General features: G+C 36.0%; 1 protein-coding gene and 1 long non-coding RNA gene across 3 annotated transcripts; one reads left to right on the forward strand and one right to left on the reverse strand.

Moving 5' to 3' along the window:
• Positions 1-4311: 4311 nt before the first annotated feature.
• Positions 4312-5630, forward strand: LOC130990206 (uncharacterized). Its single transcript, XR_009090870.1, has 2 exons — positions 4312-4790; positions 5385-5630. It is a non-coding gene; the product is annotated as an uncharacterized LOC130990206 (long non-coding RNA).
• A 13422-nt stretch (positions 5631-19052) lies between these two features.
• LOC130990207 (transcription factor-like protein DPB) lies at positions 19053-23534 on the reverse strand. Of its 2 annotated transcripts, none has more exons than XM_057914433.1 (9): positions 22595-23534; positions 21979-22052; positions 21428-21471; positions 21185-21247; positions 20958-21110; positions 20763-20831; positions 20538-20636; positions 19883-19953; positions 19053-19726 (listed from the first exon to the last, which is right to left on the reverse strand). In XM_057914433.1, exons 1-9 carry the CDS (start codon positions 22867-22869, stop codon positions 19486-19488), a joined length of 1089 nt encoding a protein of 362 aa, XP_057770416.1. In that variant the 5' UTR covers positions 22870-23534; the 3' UTR covers positions 19053-19485. The 2 variants fall into 2 exon arrangements, with proteins under 2 accessions (XP_057770416.1, XP_057770415.1); XM_057914432.1 differs by having other exon boundaries at positions 21979-22058.
• Positions 23535-25400: the final 1866 nt, after the last annotated feature.

The following is a 25400-nucleotide window of genomic DNA, read 5'->3' on the forward strand; positions in this document are numbered from 1 at the left end:
GCGTCGTAATTTCTGTATATATATAATATACTAGATTCTAGTGGAACTTAATCTGTCTGAATCGTTTTTAAGAAAATAAATGAAGTCATAAGACTCTGTGTAAATTAAGGCAAAAGAATTCAACAACACTTCAAATGGACGGAAGACTATTTTTAGCCATCAAAAGCTGTCATCATATGCTTTATATAACGTATGTGCTTTTTATGCATGCACTTAAAAATCCGAGTTCGAGGGTTTTTTAGGACAGTAACTTAGATTGATTTGGAAATTAGAACAATAACTTTCGGATTTGTAAAAATAGGACACTAATTTTTCTTAAGAGTAAAATAGGACACTAATTAATAAGTGTTGCATCCGCATGACATTTTTCGGCCAATTATCGGCCGAGAAATGTCCTATTTTTACGACGCTTATTAATTAATGTCCTATTTTTACTCTAAAAAAAATTAGTGTCCTATTTTTACAAATTCGAAAGTTTTTGTCCTAAAAAATCCTCTGACTCTAAAAATCCACAGGAAATTAATATCAATGGAGAAACCAAAAGATCATGTATACAGGTATGCTTAAGATAGTGTGTCATAAGAGATCCATGGAGGATGAATTATAATGGAAAAGAAACTGGTCGAGAATAGTGAAGGGAATGAATAGATTTTTTTGATTAAGTGGACATATATATATATGCATGCCGTGTTATCACATTATACGACGGAGAGAAGATATAGTGGTATTAAATTGCATTTTTAAGTATGGTTAATTAAGCCGCCTCAAAAAAAGTATGGTTAATTATGGAGAAATTAATATTTCATGGAAAGTATCTAATCACGCGTAACATCACAGTTGGAATTAATTATGTTTGTTTGTGGTGATTTGAATTAAAGATTTATATAGATATAGTATTAAAGTCAGACTTTGGAAATAGAGTTTTTTGTTGAAATAGACTTTGAAAATAGAGTTGGTATTACTTATACTAATACACGCCTCATCAATATATTATTACTTATACAATTGGTATTAGATGGGAGAAAAAAATTATAATAATAATAATAAAAAAAATTCAATATCATAAAAATAATGAAATGAATTTCGTTAAATCGTTGTAGATATATGACAAATAATATAATGAATTTTACGAATGTTAGCATAAGTTAACTCAAACTAGTAGTGTGCTCATTAATTATAAAATCATTTAATCGGGCGTATCATTAGATTGCATTACCGTTGGAATTATTACTTTGTTTGTGGTGATTGAAATACTACATCGATATGTTTGTTCTCTTGATTTGTGTAGATATGAATTACGTGAGTCTTTTGAGTTTTTTTTTTTTTTTTTTTTTTTTTGAAATTTTATAAAGAATACTTCATTGATATGTATTACCTTGTTTTTAATTTTTTTAATAATAAAAAGAAAAAATATTTCAATATCATGAAAATAATATCATGAGCCTCATTAAATCTTTGAACTAGATTCATTAATCTTAATAAATATAATTAATAGTAAATATATATATATATATATATATATATATATATATATATATATATGGGGGCAGTTATTCCACAAACTCCCTTTAACATATAAATTAAGAACTTATATTGACCTTAGATCTTGAGCTATTTAACGGCTGAGATCAAATCTTAAAGATACCAAATGATTCATTTTATGTGTCGAATAAATTCACGCTAAAATTGCTCTGGAGGGTAAATTGGGCATCTCTGTTTTGACTTTCCAAATAGCCAACTACATATTTTCGAAATGGACGCCTAATTTATTTCGGCTATTGAGATTTGATATGATTGAGAAATAAGAGAAACCCATGAACCGATTCATTCTCTCTTCAATTTTTTGAGAAAAAAAGAAAGGGGACGGCGAACGATTTGAGGCGGCGAAGATATAAACCCGAACCTATTTCCGGCCATATCAACCCTGTTTACTGATTTTCGGCGATGGCACGAATTAAGCCTAGTCGGACCGGCGAGATTTCATAGGAACTTTCATTATTTTTCATGGGATTTCCTAGGCTTTCATGTTTTTCGGCGATGGCACGAACTAATCAAACATACTGTGATCACTTGCTTATTCAAATTTACACCATGTTGCTCAGTTTAATCTAGTTTTGTTGCATTTGTGGGCGATATGTTTGATTACACTAGCAAACCAGACACATGTGTGAATTTTTTATGACACATGTATGAATTTTTTGTTGTAGTATAGTTTTCCATGGTTATTATTATGTTGTGTCAATTGGAACTATTTGTGGTGAGGTTTTGTTCGATATACTATTTGACATGGCTGTCTAATTTGTTTTTTTACTTGTTTTTGAACTTTTATAATATTTTTTTGTTGCGTTTGTAGGGAAGCCTAACAACAAAGGGAAAGGGAAAGCAGTAACTGAAAGCTCTGATGTTGTGGAAGATATCCCTAGTGCTAAAAGAGGTTATTGTGAATGAATGTTGTATTCTAGTTGTATGTAACACCCCGCTTTTTCCTAGCTAAATTTAGAGTAATTTTGAACTTAGAAGTCATGATGATTCACGCTGGATATAAAGAAAATGAATTTATTTTAATTCCAACAAAAATGATTTACAAAAACATTTGTAAATTTAGTTATTAAATTTATATGCATTGCATATTTATTTAAATTGAGCATTTACACGAGCCATATATTTAGCAAACCCTGAAGAATTATTACAGTTCGATAAACCAACACAAATATTTTATTAGTCCAATCAACACCCACACTCTACACTCATTATCAGCCACCCTATGCCTACCCAATTCAACTTTTAGCCATGCTTTTACAGGCAATCAAGCCATGCCTTTACAGGCAATCAAATTCCCTTGCTTTAAGCTTTAAGCTTTAAGCCATACTTGGCAGTTGGCAGCCACGAACTCCCCTCCAAACTGAACTACATAACAACAAATCTATTCTTGCATTATTCGCCACCTCTCCTACAATTTCACTCACCCCATTCTCGCAAGAAAGGTTCAAGAACAGAATCATCCACCATTCAAGTACTCACAACTCACAAGGTTTTATCTTGAACTCCTTGCTTATCCTATTTTTTTTAACAGAGATTAAAACCTTTATTTTTGTGTTCCACATTCTGAAAAACTCAGCTGCACAGACAAAGAAATGCACATACGCATACATCTATTCTGTGTATATATATAAATATGTGTGTATCCGCATAAACAATTGAACCAAGTTTTCAGTATGTATAACAAAATTCATTTACTGATTTAAAGAAAAGACTTATGTTTGTACATACGAAAGAATCGACTTGATAAAAGAGAAGTCTTGAAGCTTTATTTTCCCCTGATTTCGAACCTTGCTGTGTCAAGTCCTTTGGTGTATTTGTTGGCTGTGAGAGTCGATAGATGGAGGGAGGTAGAGCACGGCACGGCGGCAACTCGCCGCTGCTGTCCGGCCAAGGGCGAAGAGTGAAGAGGGGGAGGGGATCCGAGGCGGCGGCTTTGCTGCCGTTGCTCTGGATCTGAGAACGGCGGCGGCCATGGCTGTCCTGTGGTCGCCGGACTGATTCAGAGAGAGAGAGGGTGGCCGGCGGCGTTCGTCGCCGGAGGAGGAGCCGTGCAGTCACTGGAGGAGGCTGAGGGCGACTGGATTGAGGTCACTAGGGTTCAGGCGCTGCAGCAGCTCATCGCTGTTGTCGTCGCCGGAGATCTGAGGGAGGGAGTCCGGGTCACGGTCGGCGACAGCTTTTGTTGTTGCAGTCGCCGAGAAGAGAGAAGGGAGAAGAGAGAAGGGAGCTGGAGCCTGTCGCCGCTTGCTCCGGCGAGCTCCAGCGGCCGTGAAGTCCGAGCAGTTGCGAGGGAGAGAGGCGAGCAGTCGTGAGGGAGAAAGAGAGAGACATGGGAGGGGTTGAGAAGCAAGAGGGCGACGGCGGTCGGGCGGTGGAGGCGGCGCTGCTACCGCTGCCGGAAAAGAAGAGAGGGGGGGGAGAGGGTGCTGTTGCGCCGCTTTGTGTGTCTGAGTGTGTGCGTTTGATTTGGGGAGAGAGAGAATAGTAATAGGGTTGGGGGCTTGGGGGTGTTGGGCTTTGGCTATGGGCCGATTTTATTAAAGTCTTTGGGCCCTGATTTAAATTGAAACATCGGGCTTATGTTTTTAAAGAAATGGGCTACCTTTTTTTTTTTTTTTTAACTGGGCTGCTATTGGGCCGATTTCTTTTATTTACTTGGGCCAAGTCAGTACTGGGCTCAGTTTATTTAATTAGTTATGGGCCGATTTTTAATTTGAAATTGGGCTAATTTTATTTCATCATGGACTCAGTTTTAATTAATAGTTGGGCCTTTATTTATTTAATTATTTTGGGCACTCCATATTTTAATTAATTAGACTTCTTTGAGTTTGATTAATTATTTTCAAAGACTAGTTTTCATAATAATATTAAATTATTATTATGTGCATATTTTAAGTAATTACTTAGTATATGTTAAGCATGACATGAAATTGCATTTATTTTGCAATAAAAGTATTTATGATTTAATTGGTTTTAATTATAATTCCAATTTTTAAAGAAAATCGAGTAAGGATATTGTTGGTGTCCTTAACTCAAGAAATTTAGTTTTCAATTATTTATTCATTAAATTTTTGAAAACCCGGCTAAGTGAATCATAGAATATTAAGCACTACACCATGACTTAAGATTAGCTTCACGAGACCTATTAAGAATAGAATTTCTTGTAGGCTTTGTGACCAGGGGGATTAGCGCTGCTTTCCCAAGACAGGTTTATATGTGATTATGATCTTCAGGCTTTGCCTAACCAGGTGGGCTTACTTTCCAAATGTACAAAGTATGATTGAGTTATTAAGCTCTAAATGTTTCAATGAAATACAAATTGTTTATTTAATGTAATGAAAACTGTTTATCCAATAAAATATTTTGTGCACTCTGCTCCGTTTAAGGCTCGCAACAATGAATCGATCGAGGTTCTCTCTTGACCTAACACGTTATTTGAGAATTGTGTACACCTATTAGCTGACCTGGTGGGTTGATCTCCATCGGGCACTAATCATGTATGAGGCGTTATAAGGGTGCTCGACGGGATGTGTTCCGGAGCATTGGGTCCCAAATGGGAACTTGGCTGGGTTACGCCCTCAGTCCAAGTAAAGCAGGAGTAATGGATCCGTCGGTGGCTAAAAGGTCCGGGATCACAGCGAGTAACGGAAAGGGAGTGTGACATGTGCGCACAAATGAAAAATGTTTTAACATGCTTAGAAGTTATTTCATTTTAAAACCTTCTAAGTCATGTCAAGTATAATTGGATAAACTGCTCTTACGAAAATATGAAATGTTTATGAAAATGCATGCCCACTAAGTACATTAGTACTTAGCCCAAAAATACTTTCAAATGTTTTCAGGTTGGCTGGCTGGTGCTGACGGGACGGAGCTGAGGCTAGAGTTAAAATTCATATGTTAGACTTCCGCTGTAGCAATTACTCTTATACATCTTTTGTTTTCTCAACTTAAGATGACTTCATTTGAACTTCAATTTGAAATTCTAGTTTTATGCTAATAAATGTCGGTTGTCAGAAGCATGAAACAAAACTTGTGATCCAAAGGGGCATAGCCCGACTTTCTATCCTATTTCGGGTTTTTATAAGGTATTTCCCTTGTTTATTTCTATGAATTATTTATACCTCGATTATATTTATTCTTTCAAGAATTGGGGTGTGACAGAATGGTATCAGAGCATAAGTTTTCTTTCATGACTCTGATAACCATAAGCTTTTGATGTCGAGTCTAGAATAGTATCTCTAGACTTCTAAGAATGTCAGTAGCCCTCAGCTCGCCGTCACACTGCCGCAACTAAGGTACGATAATAGTTTCAAAAATATACATATATGTATTTCAGATGTTATGAAAGTTTTCAAGAAAATGTGCGCCTTATGTTTACAATGCTATGTGAATGTTTTTTGTCGTGTTTGGGACTACCCGAACCCATAACGACTCAATGAATGTATTTCGTGTTTGGGACAACCCGAGCCCTTAACGAATCAATGTATGTATGTATGTATGTATGGTCGAGTTAGATTCCTTGAATCTTTCCGGCATAAGCAAAGTTTTTCATGAAAGGGACATTTAATGTCAATATGACTCAAAATTTCAAAGAAAGCAAATATATGTATGTATGTATGTATGTATGAATGAATGATGAGAAAGCTTTATGTTATCATTTTAGGTTCACTGCCTATATGATTAGAATGATGAGTTCTTTTACAAACCGTTTGAGAACCACCCAATAATGCCTTATGAATGTTAGTCGTGACAGCACCACTAGAACGGCATAGAATGGACTTATATGGTACCAATGATTATGATTGAAGTACTTAGAAGTAAGTGCTTTAAGTTAAAAGTTGACTTAGAGCTTTATAAAGATATAAGAAGTTGACATGATTGGGGGCGAAGCTCCCATTTGACTGAGTGACTCGCCGTGCTGGGTCTGGCCAGCCCACATGACTATGATCTCGGTGATTGTCAATTTAGTCATCCCAATGTATAGACTCTCACTATGTAGTTGTCACAATAAGATTTTGCTTCCATCACGATAAGCATAATATGATTAGAATGAGTTCGTTTGTCACCAGTTCTCGAAACTATAGACATGGTGTTCTCACAATTAGAAAGATGCGATAACAATCAAGCTATGTAGCCGCACTGATAGTGAAGTCTAGTATCCCAAACTAGATTACCCAGATATGCAATTTCGAGGACGAAATTTTTATAAGGAGGGAGGGATGTAACACCCTGCTTTTTCCTAGCTAAATTTAGAGTAATTTTGAACTTAGAAGTCATGATGATTCATGCCGGATATAAAGAAAATGAATTTATTTTAATTCCAACAAAAATGATTTACAAAAACATTTGTAAATTTAGTTATTAAATTTATATGCATTGCATATTTATTTAAATTGAGCATTTACACGAGCCATATATTTAGCAAACCCTGAAGAATTATTACAGTTCGATAAACCAACACAAATATTTTATTAGTCCAATCAACACCCACACTCTACACTCATTATCAGCCACCCTATGCCTACCCAATTCAACTTTTAGCCATGCTTTTACAGGCAATCAAGCCATGCCTTTACAGGCAATCAAATTCCCTTGCTTTAAGCTTTAAGCTTTAAGCCATACTTGGCAGTTGGCAGTCACGAACTCCCCTCCAAACTGAACTACATAACAGCAAATCTATTCTTGCATTATTCGCCACCTCTCCTACAATTTCACTCACCCCATTCTCGCAAGAAAGGTTCAAGAACAGAATCATCCACCATTCAAGTACTCACAACTCACAAGGTTTTATCTTGAACTCCTTGCTTATCCTATTTTTTTTAACAGAGATTAAAACCTTTATTTTTGTGTTCCACATTCTGAAAAACTCAGCTGCACAGACAAAGAAACGCACATACGCATACATCTATTCTGTGTATATATATAAATATGTGTGTATCCGCATAAACAATTGAACCAAGTTTTCAGTATGTATAACAAAATTCATTTACTGATTTAAAGAAAAGACTTATGTTTGTACATATGAAAGAATCGACTTGATAAAAGAGAAGTCTTGAAGCTTTATTTTCCCCTGATTTCGAACCTTGCTGTGTCGAGTCCTTTGGTGTATTTGTTGGCTGTGAGAGTCGATAGATGGAGGGAGGTAGAGCACGGCACGGCGGCAACTCGCCGCTGCTGTCCGGCCAAGGGCGAAGAGTGAAAAGGGGGAGGGGATCCGAGGCGGCGGCTTTGCTGCCGTTGCTCTGGATCTGAGAACGGCGGCGGCCATGGCTGTCCTGTGGTCGCCGGACTGATTCAGAGAGAGAGAGGGTGGCCGGCGGCGTTCGTCGCCGGAGGAAGAGCCGTGCAGTCACTGGAGGAGGCTGAGGGCGACTGGATTGAGGTCACTAGGGTTCAGGCGCTGCAGCAGCTCATCGCTGTTGTCGTCGCCGGAGATCTGAGGGAGGGAGTCCGGGTCACGGTCGGCGGCAGCTTTTGTTGTTGCAGTCGCCGAGAAGAGAGAAGAGAGAAGAGAGAAGGGAGCTGGAGCCTGTCGCCGCTTGCTCCGGCGAGCTCCAGCGGCCGTGAAGTCCGAGCAGTTGCGAGGGAGAGAGGCGAGCAGTCGTGAGGGAGAAAGAGAGAGACATGGGAGGGGTTGAGAAGCAAGAGGGCGACGGCGGTCGGGCGGTGGAGGCGGCGCTGCTACCGCTGCCGGAAAAGAAGAGAGGGGGGGAGAGGGTGCTGCTGCGCCGCTTTGTGTGTCTGAGTGTGTGCGTTTGATTTGGGGAGAGGGAGAATAGTAATAGGGTTGGGGGCTTGGGGGTGTTGGGCTTTGGCTATGGGCCGATTTTATTAAAGTCTTTGGGCCCTGATTTAAATTGAAACATCGGGCTTATGTTTTTAAAGAAATGGGCTACCTTTTTTTTTTTTTTTTTAACTGGGCTGCTATTGGGCCGATTTCTTTTATTTACTTGGGCCAAGTCAGTATTGGGCTCAGTTTATTTAATTAGTTATGGGCCGATTTTTAATTTGAAATTGGGCTAATTTTATTTCATCATGGACTCAATTTTAATTAATAGTTGGGCCTTTATTTATTTAATTATTTTGGGCACTCCATATTTTAATTAATTAGACTTCTTTGAGTTTGATTAATTATTTTCAAAGACTAGTTTTCATAATAATATTAAATTATTATTATGTGCATATTTTAAGTAATTACTTAGTATATGTTAAGCATGACATGAAATTGCATTTATTTTGCAATAAAAGTATTTATGATTTAATTGGTTTTAATTATAATTCCAATTTTTAAAGAAAATCGAGTAAGGATATTGTTGGTGTCCTTAACTCAAGAAATTTAGTTTTCAATTATTTATTCATTAAATTTTTGAAAACCCGGCTAAGTGAATCATAGAATATTAAGCACTACACCATGACTTAAGATTAGCTTCACGAGATCTATTAAGAATAGAATTTCTTGTAGGCTTTGTGACCAGGGGGATTAGCGCTGCTTTCCCAAGACAGGTTTATATGTGATTATGATCTTCAGGCTTTGCCTAACCAGGTGGGCTTACTTTCCAAATGTACAAAGTATGATTGAGTTATTAAGCTCTAAATGTTTCAATGAAATGCAAATTGTTTATTTAATGTAATGAAAACTGTTTATCCAATAAAATATTTTGTGCACTCTGCTCCGTTTAAGGCTCGCAACAATGAATCGATCGAGGTTCTCTCTTGACCTAACACGTTATTTGAGAATTGTGTACACCTATTAGCTGACCTGGTGGGTTGATCTCCATCGGGCACTAATCATGTATGAGGCGTTATAAGGGTGCTCGACGGGATGTGTTCCGGAGCATTGGGTCCCAAATGAGAACTTGGTTGGGTTACGCCCTCAGTCCAAGTAAAGCAGGAGTAATGGATCCGTCGGTGGCTAAAAGGTCCGGGATCACAGCGAGTAACGGAAATGGAGTGTGACATATGCGCACAAATGAAAAATGTTTTAACATGCTTAGAAGTTATTTCATTTTAAAACCTTCTAAGTCATGTCAAGTATAATTGGATAAACCGCTCTTACGAAAATATGAAATGTTTATGAAAATGCATGCCCACTAAGTACATTAGTACTTAGCCCAAAAATACTTTCAAATGTTTTCAGGTTGGCTGGCTGGTGCTGACGGGACGAAGCTGAGGCTAGAGTTAAAATTCATATGTTAGACTTCCGCTGTAGCAATTACTCTTATACATCTTTTGTTTTCTCAACTTAAGATGACTTCATTTGAACTTCAATTTGAAATTCTAGTTTTATGCTAATAAATGTCGGTTGTCAGAAGCATGAAACAAAACTTGTGATCCAAAGGGGCATAGCCCGACTTTCTATCCTATTTCGGGTTTTTACAAGGTATTTCCCTTGTTTATTTCTATGAATTATTTATACCTCGATTATATTTATTCTTTCAAGAATTGGGGTGTGACATTGTATGAATTATTTGGATTTTGGAAACCTTGAATTATGTGGAACGAATATATGTGCTAAAAATATGAATTGGGATTTATTTGTACATGAATTTTTTCTTTAAATGGAGATATTATACATTGGTATCTGTCACTGTCATTAGACGTGTAAGTTAGTTAAGTATATACTATAAATTAATTCTTGTAACTACATGTGTTTGCTTGGCTGCATATTTTGTACATTTGATTAGCAACACACATGCAAGTAGTGTAAAGGGAAAGGGTAAGCTGATTGCCAACTCCGAAATGAATGCACTTGTTCATTTGATTCGCATTGAGTTGTGAAATGATTCGTGCAACCACCACTCAAATTCATGCAGCTATTTTCCCAAATGCAATAGTGATATTATTGGCAAAATAAAATGTAATTTGTGTATAGTTTTTTAAAATTCGTACTAATAGTTACTTGTATAAAACCACGCTTGCGAGAGTTCAATATTTGCATTCTCATGAAATTCAAGTACTCAGACGTTTAATTCGTATAAATACATGGTATGTAATAGCAATATTAATTCGCATTGAGTTTTGAAATGATTCGTGCAACCACCACGAAAATTCATGCATCTATTTTTCCAATGCAATAGTGATATTATTGGCAAAGTAAAAGAAGCAGGAAATTTGTGTATACTTTTTTAAAATTCGCACTGATGTAATCCATATTAATTTTTAGGATAATATTATCTTCTACTTCAGGGACTCAATCGTGTAATTCATATAAATACAATGTGTGATTCATGTATAACTATATTAATGCGCATTGAGTTTACGATTGATTCGTGCAACCACAAATCAAATTCATGCGGCTATAATACCAATAAAATAGTTATATTTTTGGGAAAATAAAATAAATTTTTTGTATAGTTTTTTAAAATTCGTATTAATGTGTTAATTCGCATAGAATTATGAAATGGATCGTGTAAAAAATAATGGAAGTACATGCAGTTGGGTTGCCAAATCAATAGTACTATTATTGATAAAATAGGAGGAAATTCGTGTATAGGTTTGTAAAATTCAAACTCATTGACAAAAAATATAATCATGTAATTGAACAGTATTAATTCGTGTATAGGAGGAAATTGCTCCTATCTGTGCGAGCAAGAATGGGGATACTTTGCCCCACACCACGTAGTAGTGAAGAAGCATCATATTAATTAATAAATTATTCCGATACAAAAGAATTTGGTTATTTAGTTTACTTACTACTATCATTTTTCTATAAACACATGAATATGATGCGCGCGTATTTATTTTTGCTGGACTAATAATTCAATCGTGGTCCAGTTTATATATTGGAATATTTTTATCAAATACCAATTAATACACTTCATTTTTTTTTCCTTTTGAAATGTGTTTTTGTTTTTATATTATATTTTATAAGTTTGATAATTTAAAACGTTTTAAATAGTAGCATTCTAGGAAGTTTAGCTTTTCATATGCCATTGTTAATATATATATGCATCGGAAAAACTAAAGTGGATTATATAATTAGGACATGCAGTAGTTATTGTAAGTTTTTTTATTCACTTGTAGTTTTAGAAATCAGAGACATATGTATATTGTCAATGAGGAAACATTTGGCAAAATTTTAAAATTGGATGATCATATATATGAAGAGATTATTTGACTTAATAGTTTTCTGGAATATTTTTGAAATAGAAAGGAAATATGTTAATGCATGCCGTTGGGAATTTTCGTGTCTAAGAGTTTTCGTATTGTGGGTTTTCACATATTTCAGGTTTTATAGTGAGGCCCCAAGCATTTTCTATCGACGAATTAATCTAGGATTGTTATTTTTCGACTTTTAATTTTTATTTCCCGTTGCTTTTTTTTTTATATATTATTCGACCTCCGTTAGAAAAGATAATAGTAATAAATTATAAATAAAAAGGTAAATTCAACCAAGTCCTAATTAATTTTCATTATCATTTTCAGCGGTGGAACTGATAAGATTATTCTTCATTAATTTGACTATTTTGAACTTTTAAATTTTAATTATTGGATCCGATTAACAATGAATGAATTCGTTTTTTTACTTTTCAAAACAAGGGAAATGATTGAAGTTTTTTTACTTTCTTTATTTGCGTGAATTTTATGAATGCTAGAGAAATAATGTGGTCTTCGTGAAGTTTATGAATAATAGAGTTTTAAAGATACATATCTTTAACTAAAAATGAAAGACACGATCCCTTCAATCATGGAAAGGATATTTACTAGCAAATTGAAATTACCTTTGTATCCTATGATTGTAGAAACCGTAAATTATAGGCATGCAACCTGGTGCAAATCTGTCCCTTGATCTTTAAAGATCCATTGGTTTATAATGGTTCTTAATTTATATCCTAAATCAAGTTTTTATATATCCTTAATTTATATATATATATATATATATATATATATATAATATTAATTTTACACAGAATCCAAATTAATAATTAAAATTTTATTTTTACTTTTTATAAAATATATCCATACATTTTATCTGCATCGTGAAGAAAAATATATTTTTCATGTCTAAAAACTTTATTTGTTCCAATTTCATCCATAATAATAATACAATTTTAAGATTAATCTACATTTGATTAGTGGAATGATTAAGATTAATACAATTTTAAATTACTTTGTCAATTCAATTTGACCAACTTAATTTAATTAAATACATAATTTAACTAATTTAAATTTTAAAAATAAATTGGTGCGATTGGTGAAGCACGGAATCACCAACACCTAAACTAGGAATTAGAAAGCGATAAATGACACACGGATTTACGTGGTTCGGCCATCAAGACCTACGTCCACGAGAGGTTCTTCGTTGGTTTTACTATACTTTTTGAGAGAGAGTTACATATTACAAGTGTTGTTTTTAATGAGATCCCCCCTAGTTTTCCAATAGATGTGCTATTTATAGTTTGTGAGCAAACCCTAATTCTAAAAGCCCACTCATCTAGTCAATTGGGCCCAAAACTCAGTACAATGGTCTTATTCCCGAAGTTGAACTATCATACGTAGCTGCGCAGGAAAGGCACTTTGGTGGCGCTGCTCTGACTGCGCAGCGCTGCCGCGCTGCTTTGGTCTGCGCTGCTCTGCTCTGGTCTGCGCTGCTCTGGTCTGGCTGTGCAGCTCTGCTGCGCTGCTCTGGTTTGGCTGCGTGGCTGCACGGGAAAGCTACTTGGCTGCGCAGGAAAGCACCTTGGCTGCGTGGGAAGGTTTCTGTGTGCAATCATTCTTCACTCCATCTACTTAGGTGGATTTCTTACTCTTTTATCTAAGATATCCGATCGTACCTGCGCTGTTAGTTTCTGTAATAATAATAATAATAATAATAATAATAATAATAATAATAATAATAATAATAATAATAATAATAAGATAAAATAGGCTTAGATTGCTAAGCACAGCGCTGATGGGAATTACAGTCCTCATCAGCTACTCCCCCCCTAGTCTAGTTGAACAGCGTTCTCTTTGTTCAACTAGTGGTGTGAAGTCAGCGCTGTGCCGCTCTCCCGTGTCAATTAAGCATACACGATTCCCTGCGACTTATTAGACAAGATCTGTCAATCTTTGCAAAAATAATAAAGACAAAGTATTTTAATGCTGGAAATAAGCTAAGATAAAAGAGATAGCAGTTATTCCTTTTGATTCGTCGAACATCATTAAAGATAATAAGGGCTTAGATAACCTGTGCTGGGAAGACTCAAGTGATCTGCGTTGACAACCTCGCGCTGACTGCGCTGACAACCCCGCGCTGACTGCACTGCACTACCTGCACTGACAAAGATGGTACATTTCCGCAGCGCGGCCCTTAAGATGGTACACTTCTGCAGCGCGGCCCTTAAGATGGTACACTTCCGCAACGCGGCCCTTAAGATGGTACACTTCCGCAGCGCGGCCCTTAAGATGGTACACTTCCGCAGCGCGGCCCTTAAGATGGTACACTTCCGCAGCGCGGCCCTTAAGATGGTACACTTCCGCAGCGCGGCCCTTAAGATGGTACACCCCTGTCTAACTTTTGCGGCTTACGATATTCCTGCGCGGAGCATAGACAATCAAAGAACCCTGTCTAACTTTCGCGGCTTACGATATTCCTGCGCGGAGCATAGACATTCTGAACTAACAACGGCTTGGACATTCTGCGCTGAAAACTACAGAGATAACTGAGATAGCTGCGCTGAAGTAGCTGAGATCATTTTAGATCATTTTATCTCAGATCTTAGATCATTTTATCTCAGCTACTTCAGCGCAGCTATCTCAGCGCAGCTATCTCAGTTATCTCAGTAGTTTTCAGCGCAGAATGTCCGAGCCGTTGTCAGTTCAGAATGTCTATGCTCCGCGCAGGAATATCGTAAGCCGCGAAAGTTAGACATGGTTCTTTGATTGTCTATGCTCCGCGCAGGAATATCGTAAGCCGCAAAAGTTAGACAGGGGTGTACCATCTTAAGGGCCGCGCTGCGGAAGTGTACCATCTTAAGGGCCGCGCTGCGGAAATGTACCATCTTTGTCAGTGCAGGTAGTGCAGTGCAGTCAGCGCGGGGTTGTCAGTGCAGTCAGCGCGAGGTTGTCAACGCAGATCACTTGAGTCTTCCCAGCACAGGTTATCTAAGCCCTTATTATCTTTAATGATGTTCGACGAATCAAAAGGAATAACTGCTATCTCTTTTATCTTAGCTTATTTCCAGCATTAAAATACTTTGTCTTTATTATTTTTGCAAAGATTGACAGATCTTGTCTAATAAGTCGCAGGGAATCGTGTATGCTTAATTGACACGGGAGAGCGGCACAGCGCTGACTTCACACCACTAGTTGAACAAAGAGAACGCTGTTCAACTAGACTAGGGGGGGAGTAGCTGATGAGGACTGTAATTCCCATCAGCGCTGTGCTTAGCAATCTAAGCCTATTTTATCTTATTATTATTATTATTATTATTATTATTATTACAGAAACTAACAGCGCAGGTACGATCGAATATCTTAGATAAAAGAGTAAGAAATCCACCTAAGTAGATGGAGTGAAGAATGATTGCACACAGAAACCTTCCCACGCAGCCAAGGTGCTTTCCTGCGCAGCCAAGTAGCTTTCCGCGCTGCGCAGTCAGAGCAGCGCCACCAAAGTGCCTTTCCTGCGCAGCTACGTATGATAGTTCAACTTCGGGAATAAGACCATTGTACTGAGTTTTGGGCCCAATTGACTAGATGAGTGGGCTTTTAGAATTAGGGTTTGCTCACAAACTATAAATAGCACATCTATTGGAAAACTAGGGGGGATCTCATTAAAAACAACACTTGTAATATGTAACTCTCTCTCAAAAAGTATAGTAAAACCAACGAAGAACCTCTCGTGGACGTAGGTCTTGATGGCCGAACCACGTAAATCCGTGTGTCATTTATCGCTTTCTAATTCCTAGTTTAGGTGTTGGTGATTCCGTGCTTCACCAGCGATTAAGTAAATTATTTCTTCAATTTAATTTGGTCATGAAATAATATATTTTGTATACATTTTCAAAAATAAAATGTGGATTCAACATTGATTTTCTATAAAAAACATTATTAGATAAAAACTTATATAAAATGAATAATTTGAATTGGGGGTTTCACTTGTGATGCTCGATCAGACAAATTCGAATTGGGAGCTTCACTTGTAATGCTCGATTCGACCAGTTCGAATTGGGGGTTTCACTTGTGATGCTTGATCGGACAAATTCGATTTGGGGGTTTCACTTGTGATGCTCGATTTGACCAATTCGAATTGGGGGTTTCACTTGTGATGGTCGATCGGACAAATTCGATTTGGGGGTTTCACTTGTGATGCTCGATTTGACCAATTCGAATTGGGGGTTTCACTTGTGATGCTCGATTTGACCAATTCGAACTGGGGGTTTCACTTGTGATGCTCGATCGGAACAATTCGAATTGGGGGTTTCACTTGTGATGCTCGATTTGACCAATTCGAATTGGGGGTTTCACTTGTGATGCTCGATCGGAACAATTCGAATTGGGGGGTTTCACTTGTGATGCTCGATCGGAACAATTTGAATTGGGGGTTTCACTTGTGATGTTAGATTCCACCAATTCGAATTGGGGGTTTCACTTGTGATGCTCGATTGGAACAATTCGAATTGGGGGTTTCACTTGTGATGCTCGATTTGACCAATTCGAATTGGGGGTTTCACTTGTGATGCTCGATTTGACCAATTCGAATTGGGGTTTCACTTGTGATGCTCGATCGGAACAATTCGAATTGGGGGTTTCACTTGTGATGCTGGATTCGACCAGATCGAATTGAGGGTTTCACTTGTGATGCTCGATCGGAACAATTCGAATTGGGGGTTTCACTTGTGATGTTCGATTCGACCAATTCGAATTGGGGGTTTCACTTGTGATGCTCGATTTGACCAATTCGAATTGGGGGTTTCACTTGTGATGCTCGATTTGACCAATTCGAATTGGGGGTTTCACTTGTGATGCTCGATTGGAACAATTCGAATTGGGGGTTTCACTTGTGATGCTCGATTCGACCAAATCGAATCGGAGGTTTCACTTGTGATGCTCGATCGGAACAATTCGAATTGGGGGTTTCACTTGTGATCTTAGATTCGACCAATTCGAATTGGGGGTTTCACTTGTGATGCTCGATCGGAACAATTCGAATTGGGGGTTTCACTTGTGATGCTCGATCGGAACAATTCGAATTGGGGGTTTCACTTGTGATGCTCGATTTGACCAATTCGAATTGGGGGGGGGGTTTCACTTGTGATGCTCGATTGAAATAATTCGAATTGGGGGTTTCACTTGTGATGCTCGATTGGAACAATTCGAATTGGGGGTTTCACTTGTGATGCTCGATTGGAATAATTCGAATTGGGTGTTTCACTTGTGATGCTCGATTTGACCAATTTGAATTGGGAGTTTCATTGTTCTATTTTTATATAGAGTAAAATAATAACAAATTTTTAATAATTATAATATTTAAGTATTTTTAAAATATGTGACATTTTTATAATTACTTCCATATTTGAAATTATTATTAGTAATCAAATATACTAATATATATATATATATAGATAATTTAATTATAAAAATCCAATTATGCATTTAATTAATTACAAACTTTCGATTATATCCTTTGATTTTATTTTTTTTCAATTAAAAAATTAAGTTAAAAGATTTATAGATTTGGGGCACACCCCTATTATTTAATTGAGTTAGGCAAATCAAGAATGATGAAAGTAACTAGTAGAAAGTATAATTAATACTTAATTAAGATATGTTGAATTTAGTACATGCTTTTCGTTAATAGTGACGTTTAACAATAAATTACGTCCTAAATGCAACAATTTATTTCTGTATTGTACTGTTATTAGGCTTTCCTGAAATTTTATGCATACTAAATTATTAGTATACTAGTATTATTTTATTAAGTATCTAGATTTCTCTTCTTAACTATTTTATAAAAAGAAATTGTTATTGTGGAATAAAAATGCTTATATATATAGATGGATAATTTAATTGAAAAAATGCCTTATAAAACACACTATCTAATAAAATACAAACGGTCCAATGATATACAGTTTAACATTGGGAGACTCGGAGTTGATTACGTTGGAGCAATGATATATGCTTTATTCCAACTTTTTAATTTTTGGATGAACGGTGCAATAAGGAAATAAGTGGAGGAAGCTTTTCAATGGAGTTAATAAATATAGAGCAAAATAGTCACTTTGTAAGTATTGCTTTTAGTTATAAATTTAATTGAAAAAGAAGTAAACCAAAATAAGCTTTTTGTCTGGACAAATTTGTCCGATTAGCATCACTCAATTTAGCGTAAATCCAGGTGCACAGTACACCCAAGTTATACCCGATCCAAATTTTAACTCAGATTTAATTCAATTGAATTATCCTACCCGAATGTCAAGTGTTAGTGTTATTTCGCTATAGTATTAGTGTCATTTACATGTAGTGTTAGTGTCATTTGTAAAATAAAATAGTGTTAGTGTCATTCCAAGACCGTGTTAGTGTTAGTGTCATTTCGTGTTAGTATTAGTGTCATTTTCAAGAAAAAAATGGATCGAGATAATCCAATTGGGTCAGGATCCGGGTCGGGTACAACCCGAGTGTGCCATACACCCGGGTGTACAGGAGACCACCTCCCGTTTTTAATACCTTTTTTATTGTCATATTTCAATATTTTTCTTGTTCACTAATAAGTATTGTATTTTAAAATTTAAGATTATAGTTATGATATTCTTTCTATTTTATCTTTACTTAATATTTATTAGAATATAATAATTAATTGTACATATATATTTATTATAATTATTAATAATATTATAAATATAAATTTTTTATTTTATTGATACGTGTATTTTGATGACTAAGGACATTTGATAAAAAACGGAGGAGTATATGTGTTCCAAATAACTCCTAATTTACTAACTCAGCAATTAGTAGTATTATAAATACGGTCGGATCTGCAGATGCCGCACTCAGGTTTAAGGTTTTCGTGTTTTTGAAACAGCGATTGCAATCTTGAACCAATCATGACAAGAGAAACAAATTTGTTGGCTACACACTAGAAATTGCTCTTTTATTCTCGCCATAACTTCTCATTTTAAGTTGGGTTATTTACATTTAAAGGCATAAATTCTAAGTCAAATTGTAATTAATTTTGATTCATTACGATTGGATTCCATGATGCCATAAATCAAAATATTAGGTATCGCACTACCAAGGTCTTGAACTGGTGTTATAATTATAATCGGGCTAATGCTTATAACTTCAAACGCAATTAACCCTTTTAATTTAACCAAAAGCCATATAAATTTAGATGCATCCCTTTTTACCATCATGATTTTTAGAAGGATTGTGAACTATTATTTCAAGCTTTAAACTTTGTTCCAAGTCTCAATTTCTTCTCGTACAACCATTTGACCTTCCTCATAGAAGTGGGCTGGGAATTGGGTCGGGTCGAAACCCGATCCGCCTAACAATGAACCCGACAAAACAACATCAATGGGAGCACTCCATTTCTTAAGCAATGAATAACAGTGGCTATTTAAAATCATTGAAGCAAACAAGCCAAATGCCTGTTTTCGGCTAAGTGTAGCCAAAAAAAAGTTACAAAAATATAGCATTCTTGAATCTCTGCAAAATAACAAGTCAGAAATATGGCTGCCTAGAGTCGAACTTCATCTTCTACACAACGAAGAAAATTGGGACATAATTATAGACGCCTAGAGTGTGTTATGTATAGGACGATATACGAAGTAATCAAGATACTCAATACTTACTTGAGGGATACGAAAATCCTACTTTTCGCTCCATCAGCGCCACGCAAAAATTTCTTGTAGGTGATGGAGAGGCTACAACGAGCCCACCTGCCCCAATCCCATTTCATGTAGTATATATGTACAGATGTGATGAGGATATTACCGAGAGATTTGAGTTTTGGAGTTCAACCTAATGCTGCTCGTGCTTCACACGTGCCTTCAATATTCCGGGAAGCGGGGATGAATTGGGAGGCCTACTCGAGATGCTTGACCCGGACGGATGAGGTCCTTGAGTTTGGTAGGCAGTCGCCATGCTGGAGCTCTCGCCTCCCTCTGTAGGATTATTTTGGGCGGTGCCATCGTTCCTTGACTTTTCAGCGAACTTCATTGCCTTGAGGACATAGTTATCGTCATGTAGCTCAAAGGGAGTGCTGCAGTTGAGACATAATAAAACAATTGTGTAAGGAGAAATGAAAGATAGCATTTCCGGAAGCAGGTGCACAAATTCACGAATAAGTATACTAGACTAAATACCCAAAAGTGACATCACACAGCCCAAAAATAGTATTGCAATGAAATCGCCTTACCTATTGAAATCAAAATGCACCAGCTGCATGTCTTCTGATATTTCCACCTCCACTGTGGCATGAGGACGTGTCTACAGTTTTACCAAATCAATGAGAAGTATTAGATTTACTTAAAAAAGCATGCCTTTTTGAGGTTCAAACATCAGTCATCATCAAGCAGTTTTAGGGCAAGAATCTATAAAAGCATCCTCATGGGTTCCTAAGCAAAACATTAATGCAGCTCAATCGAGTTTAGTTTCAAGTGCAATTTAGTCTTTCAGAAAACATCATTACAGGCTTGGCTGCGTGTACATGCAATAAGCAAGGAGTAACCAAGAAGGAAATAATAGAGACCAATAATTTCACCATTCATTATGCATTTATTTGGGTTAATTTTCACTTAACCTGATAGGAGATCGGGGGTTGAAGTGATGTGTACCAAAAAGTTATAAGTTACACCAAATAAAGATTGTAACAATTTTATGATTTCTGGTTGATTGAAAATACTTTTGGCTGAAACTCACGTAGCTACAATCTCAAAATATGCTTACTAGTAATGTTCGAATAAGTGGGCAGTACCTATAATTATAAAGACAATTGTCACTTAAAGCAATTTTGGTAGCCTTTATTGTAAAATGAAAGCACAAAATCTCTGCAAAATATCAATCAACTCTACCTGGACCAATATAAAAGGCAATGCAACTCCACCAGTCGGAGTGTTTCCTGAACCATAAAGTTGCTTATTGCGCTGTATGAGGTTTTGAAGGCCGACATACTGCAACAGAACAGAAGGCATTAAACTATTAGCCATGGCATTACTCAAGAATACGTGATACACACACCACGGAGCTGACTTCCAGCCAAACTCAGAATTGTATACTATGCTCTCATGACCACTTACTTGTTCCTCCAACTCTTCTAGATATGCTGCTTTCTTTTCAATTCGGCTTCGAACTCCAAGACGTTCAGTCTGTAATCAATCATTCACCAACTGAGATTGGATTTACTGGCGTAGGAAATTACTCTGGCTTTGACATGATATACGGGACGTAAAAAGGACAAAAGGATGGTAAAAGGAAGGAAAATGAACCCTAACCTTCAGTTCTTCAATGTCGTCCAAACTAGTCCGGGGAAGACCCTTCCACTGTATTTCCTTTTTATCTTTAGAGATTATATCCATTGCCATCAGCACATTCAAAGCATCATAAACCCTTCGACGTATGTTTTTCTCATCATATTGTTGCTGTGACTTTATTTCACAACCAGAACCAAGTATTAGGTTTCACAATTAAAATACGATCATGATTGGAACTGCAAAAGTACCTGATCTGGAGATGCAAGACTATTGTTAGGATCAGAAAATTCGGCAACGAGCTCATCAGCCACCTAGAAATACACATTTTAAGTCAGATTACATATCAATCATCAACATCAACATCATTATCAATATTGGACACAAACAATAACCCAATATCATTAACAGCATCTATTAAATGAGAAAAAAAGTGATTCGGTAGCATATGCACTGATATCTGCTAACCGAAGATTGAACAACAAAGATCTAACCTCGTTATATGTAGTTCTTCCTTTGCTTTCCACTTTCTCGCAAACTATTCACAAGAAAAATGAAAAGTTAATACTGTGTATAACTGTATATTGGTAGCTCATTCCTAGACACCTACAATTCACTCTTTCAAAGTTCCTAGACACCTACAATTCACTCTTTCAAAGCACAAAGTGTTGAAGAAATTACAAAACTTTCTACAAAGATAATGAAGAAGAAAAACCAAAATTCTTTGATGTGTAAATTAAGTTGCATTAGTCCTACACATTTAGCCCATAGTAACATTGGATGCATCCTTATTTGCTTTATCTTAAATTTAACTTTTGTAATAGATAAAGTGGCTGACTCTGATCCAAATAGTGACAACTCAAACAAGGTCTCCTCAGAAATTTGGTCAAACCTCTGAATACTAGTATATATATATATATATATATATATATATATATATATATATAATACGCCTTAAACAGAATATTCTAAACATACTAGGTAATACTTTCAGCATTCATACTTGTTCAGTACGCAAAACAAGGAGACATAAATAAATAGCAACCTTTCATGCTGAACTGACGAAGCCCCCGACCACTCTTATCACCTCCAACTGCACGCTGTCCTCTCTTTTTCTTCCTGTTCCTGTTCAAATTACAGTAAATTACAATTGCAGAGAGATAAGAAGAAATTATACAACATTAGGCCTTCAAACTCGTGTTATGGATGTGTAATAGGAATATAGGATAGCTCCAATCAGAAAAGGCATGGATTTCAAACTATGCTCGTTGTAGTCTTACAAATAACAATGCCTATCAGTTCCTTGTCTTATGCAAGTTCTTATATTGTCCCACCAAAACAACCAACAGCTAAGACAATTACAACCTTACATAATCAAGACATTACAATCATCCATGAGTAACAGCAAAGTTGAACTAAGAAATCGCATACTAACAAAGTATGTCACATCAAATTCACAAAATGAGCCTTAGATCCATCTTGGATAATACTCCAAAACCAGCAAGATCTTCCTACACACTTCAAAACTAACCATAAGAACAACAGCAACCAAATCAAACTAAGCTACCAACAACCAACAAAATTAGATACGAAATCTACAAAACAACATCATTTAGGAAAAAGAAACACCACAAACAAAAGAAAGAGGCTCAAAGGCTCACCCAGCAGTCCCCTGAGACCCTGCATCATCTCCTTGGATATCAAGGTTGTTCATCCGCATTATTGCGCTATCACTGACCGTAGTAGCCATCGCAGCCTCACTCCGGCTGGAAGGCGACCCCACGCTACCGCTAGTTGACATGGATTGACCACCGGAGACGGTGGTACCCCATGACCTGGTGGCTCCACCTAAACCACCACTGCCTTTAGAAACCGTTGATGAGTTCTTATTCCCATCTTCTTGATTGCTACTGTTGTTGTTGCTATGATTCCCCATTGTCCCACAGAAAATCACATGAAACTCAAGCCAGGCCCAAAACTCTCCCAACAACTTCAGCCAATTTCGAGCTTGTGTGAAAATTGGGAAAAAGGTATCGAATTTAAGACACCCGGATGAAATAGAGCGAAAATAAGCTCTAGGTTTTGGAATAAATGCTGCCGAAATTGGGTTTCACGAAAGCTTGAACAGAAATTGCGAGAATTCCAGATAAAATTGGGCGAAATTAGTAAAGTCAATCCATGAATTTCTAGAAATTAAGGGGTTTGCCCAATAACCCACGAGAGAACTCCACCAGAAATGAACTTCGGAAAAAAATCCGAGGTCAAAATCAAGCCAGGTGAGGAAAAATCTTTACCATAAAACCGGATTTACTGCGTTGAAAATTAAAAGATTTCTGAAGGCTAAATCAGCTGCAAACAGTGGTGCAATGCTGATGTGCTGTTCTAATTTTTACTCTAATGTCGTCAAAGTATGACCGGAAAACCTAGAAACCCAGATTAAAAAAGCTTGTGAAAATTTGTTCAGTAAGTGCCAAAAGCGGAGAGAGAGAGAGAGAGATCTGTCGAAAGGGAAAAAGAAAAAGAGGAGTGCGACACTCTCAAGCAAAGAATCGTAGAGGGAAGTGGTTTTCTTTTTCTTTGACTACTTATTTAAGTAGTTTTCGACATTTTATGAAAATATTTTGATCATATATAATAATAAAAGGTAAATATTATTTTAGATTTTAAACTATTTTTTCATTAAGAATTATTTTTTAATTATGAATTTTTTTTTTGAATTATCAATTTTGTATCGACTGTAATCTATATTCATCTTTTCAAAAAATTGATTCAATTCACCGAATGACATTGGATATTTAAAATGATTCTTTTTTAACTTACATGACACAAAAAATATAAAAAGACGTTGTTATGCCTTATTAATTGAAAAAAAAATCATTCATAATCCTTTTAAGTTAAAAAAGAATACCCATTCAAAAAAAAGTTAAAAAAGAATACTTCGGAGTTAAAAAATAGATGGATTGTATAATTAATATAAAAAATGGATAGTTTATGATTTAAAAAAATATTGATATATCAAAATATTTAGCCAATTATAAATATAGATTTTTATAAAATTTCCTTCGTGTAATAATGTATATTTTAAATTTGCTGCAGTTGTTCTTCTGGATATTGCGAAAATATAATTGGCAAAAAATCTAGTGGCCTTATTTGTAATTATAATGTATAGATAATGAATTTAGCATGGTGTAGTGCAGTTAATATATTGAAGCAATTTACAGTCCTCTTACTGAACCTGAAGTAATTACATCTTTGAGGAACTTAATTTATAGTGACCTATTTACTTCTGTGTATAAATTCAATAAAGTCTTGTCACCGTATTTCATCAACTCTTTTAAAAGTTATCCGTGCATGCAAAATTGTTTCGGAAACCGCAGACAATTGAGTCAAATTATGATTACGTACACTTGTTAATTGTTATAAATTTATGCAGTTACATATTGTAGTTGTCTACACACTAGATTTTTTTATATATATAAATAAACAACAGATTTAATTATTTTAATATATTATTTATATTGTAGCTATTTTTATTTTATTTTTAAAATAAAAAATTACAAAAAAACTATAAAAAGTAAACTATAATGTGAACGATTCAGTCACATTATTAGATCCATTCTTTATTTATAAAAATAAATTAAATTAATTAATTTTTTTCCCTAATTTAACTAGTGTGTGAGCAGCCATATTGTGATTGTTTACTATTACTGTAATTGCTATCGTTTGAAGTGTGTAGTTGCAACTTGTAATAGTATGAAATAAATAGGCGAATATTTTCCTTCATCAAAAGGTGTTTGGTTCGATGAATAAGATAGATAAAATTGATATAATAGAGTATATTTGAATGATAATTAAATAACTAATTCAATTTTAGGTGAAAATAATTAAATGGTTAGAATATTTGTCGAATTATTTACCACGGATCAAATAATACAAATAAAAAAAATATTTAATTAAATCGTATTATTATAACATTCAAACTAAAAGTTTAATTTCATGTATCATGAGAAAAATCAAGTGATTATGTTTATCAATGAATATCGAAAACAAATGCAAATGAGGGTGAAATTCAAGTGATTATGTGGAATGTCGAAAAGCACGGCAAACACAAATCGTTGATTCTTAACAATGCACAAAAAACTCTCCGATCACTTTTGCTTTGCATGTGGGAGAATGGGACATTATCAGAGGGAGTGTGATGTCGATGATGCGACGAAGGTGAATCCGAGTTATCGGACATGGCTGAAAGCGGGATGTGGAGTTGATTACAGATGCAACACACAACCTCGTTTCTCTACTCGGACACCCACGACTACCCCAACTCTGGTTGCGTGTTCAAACCCTAATGGACCCCGACCCCCACCTCGCAGCCCCTCTACGACCACCAAGTTGCATACAATAAACTCACCGAAGGGGAAGGAACTGACTATACATAAGCTAGTGGAGGATCAAAAACAGATAGAGGGC

The sequence above is a fragment of the Salvia miltiorrhiza genome, chromosome 6, assembly GCF_028751815.1.
Source record: "Salvia miltiorrhiza cultivar Shanhuang (shh) chromosome 6, IMPLAD_Smil_shh, whole genome shotgun sequence".
In the NCBI taxonomy this organism is placed as follows: domain Eukaryota; kingdom Viridiplantae; phylum Streptophyta; class Magnoliopsida; order Lamiales; family Lamiaceae; genus Salvia; species Salvia miltiorrhiza.

Excerpts from the sequence above, each read along its gene's own strand:
- LOC130990207 (XM_057914432.1), bottom strand. The coding sequence starts at position 22,869 with ATGGGGAATCATAGCAACAACAACAGTAGCAATCAAGAAGATGGGAAT. Across the intron at positions 21,472-21,978 it reads TCGTCAGTTCAGCATGAAAG|TTTGCGAGAAAGTGGAAAGC; the intron begins GTTGCTATTTAT and ends TCTTGTGAATAG. Across the intron at positions 20,832-20,957 it reads ACGACATTGAAGAACTGAAG|ACTGAACGTCTTGGAGTTCG; the intron begins GTTAGGGTTCAT and ends GATTGATTACAG.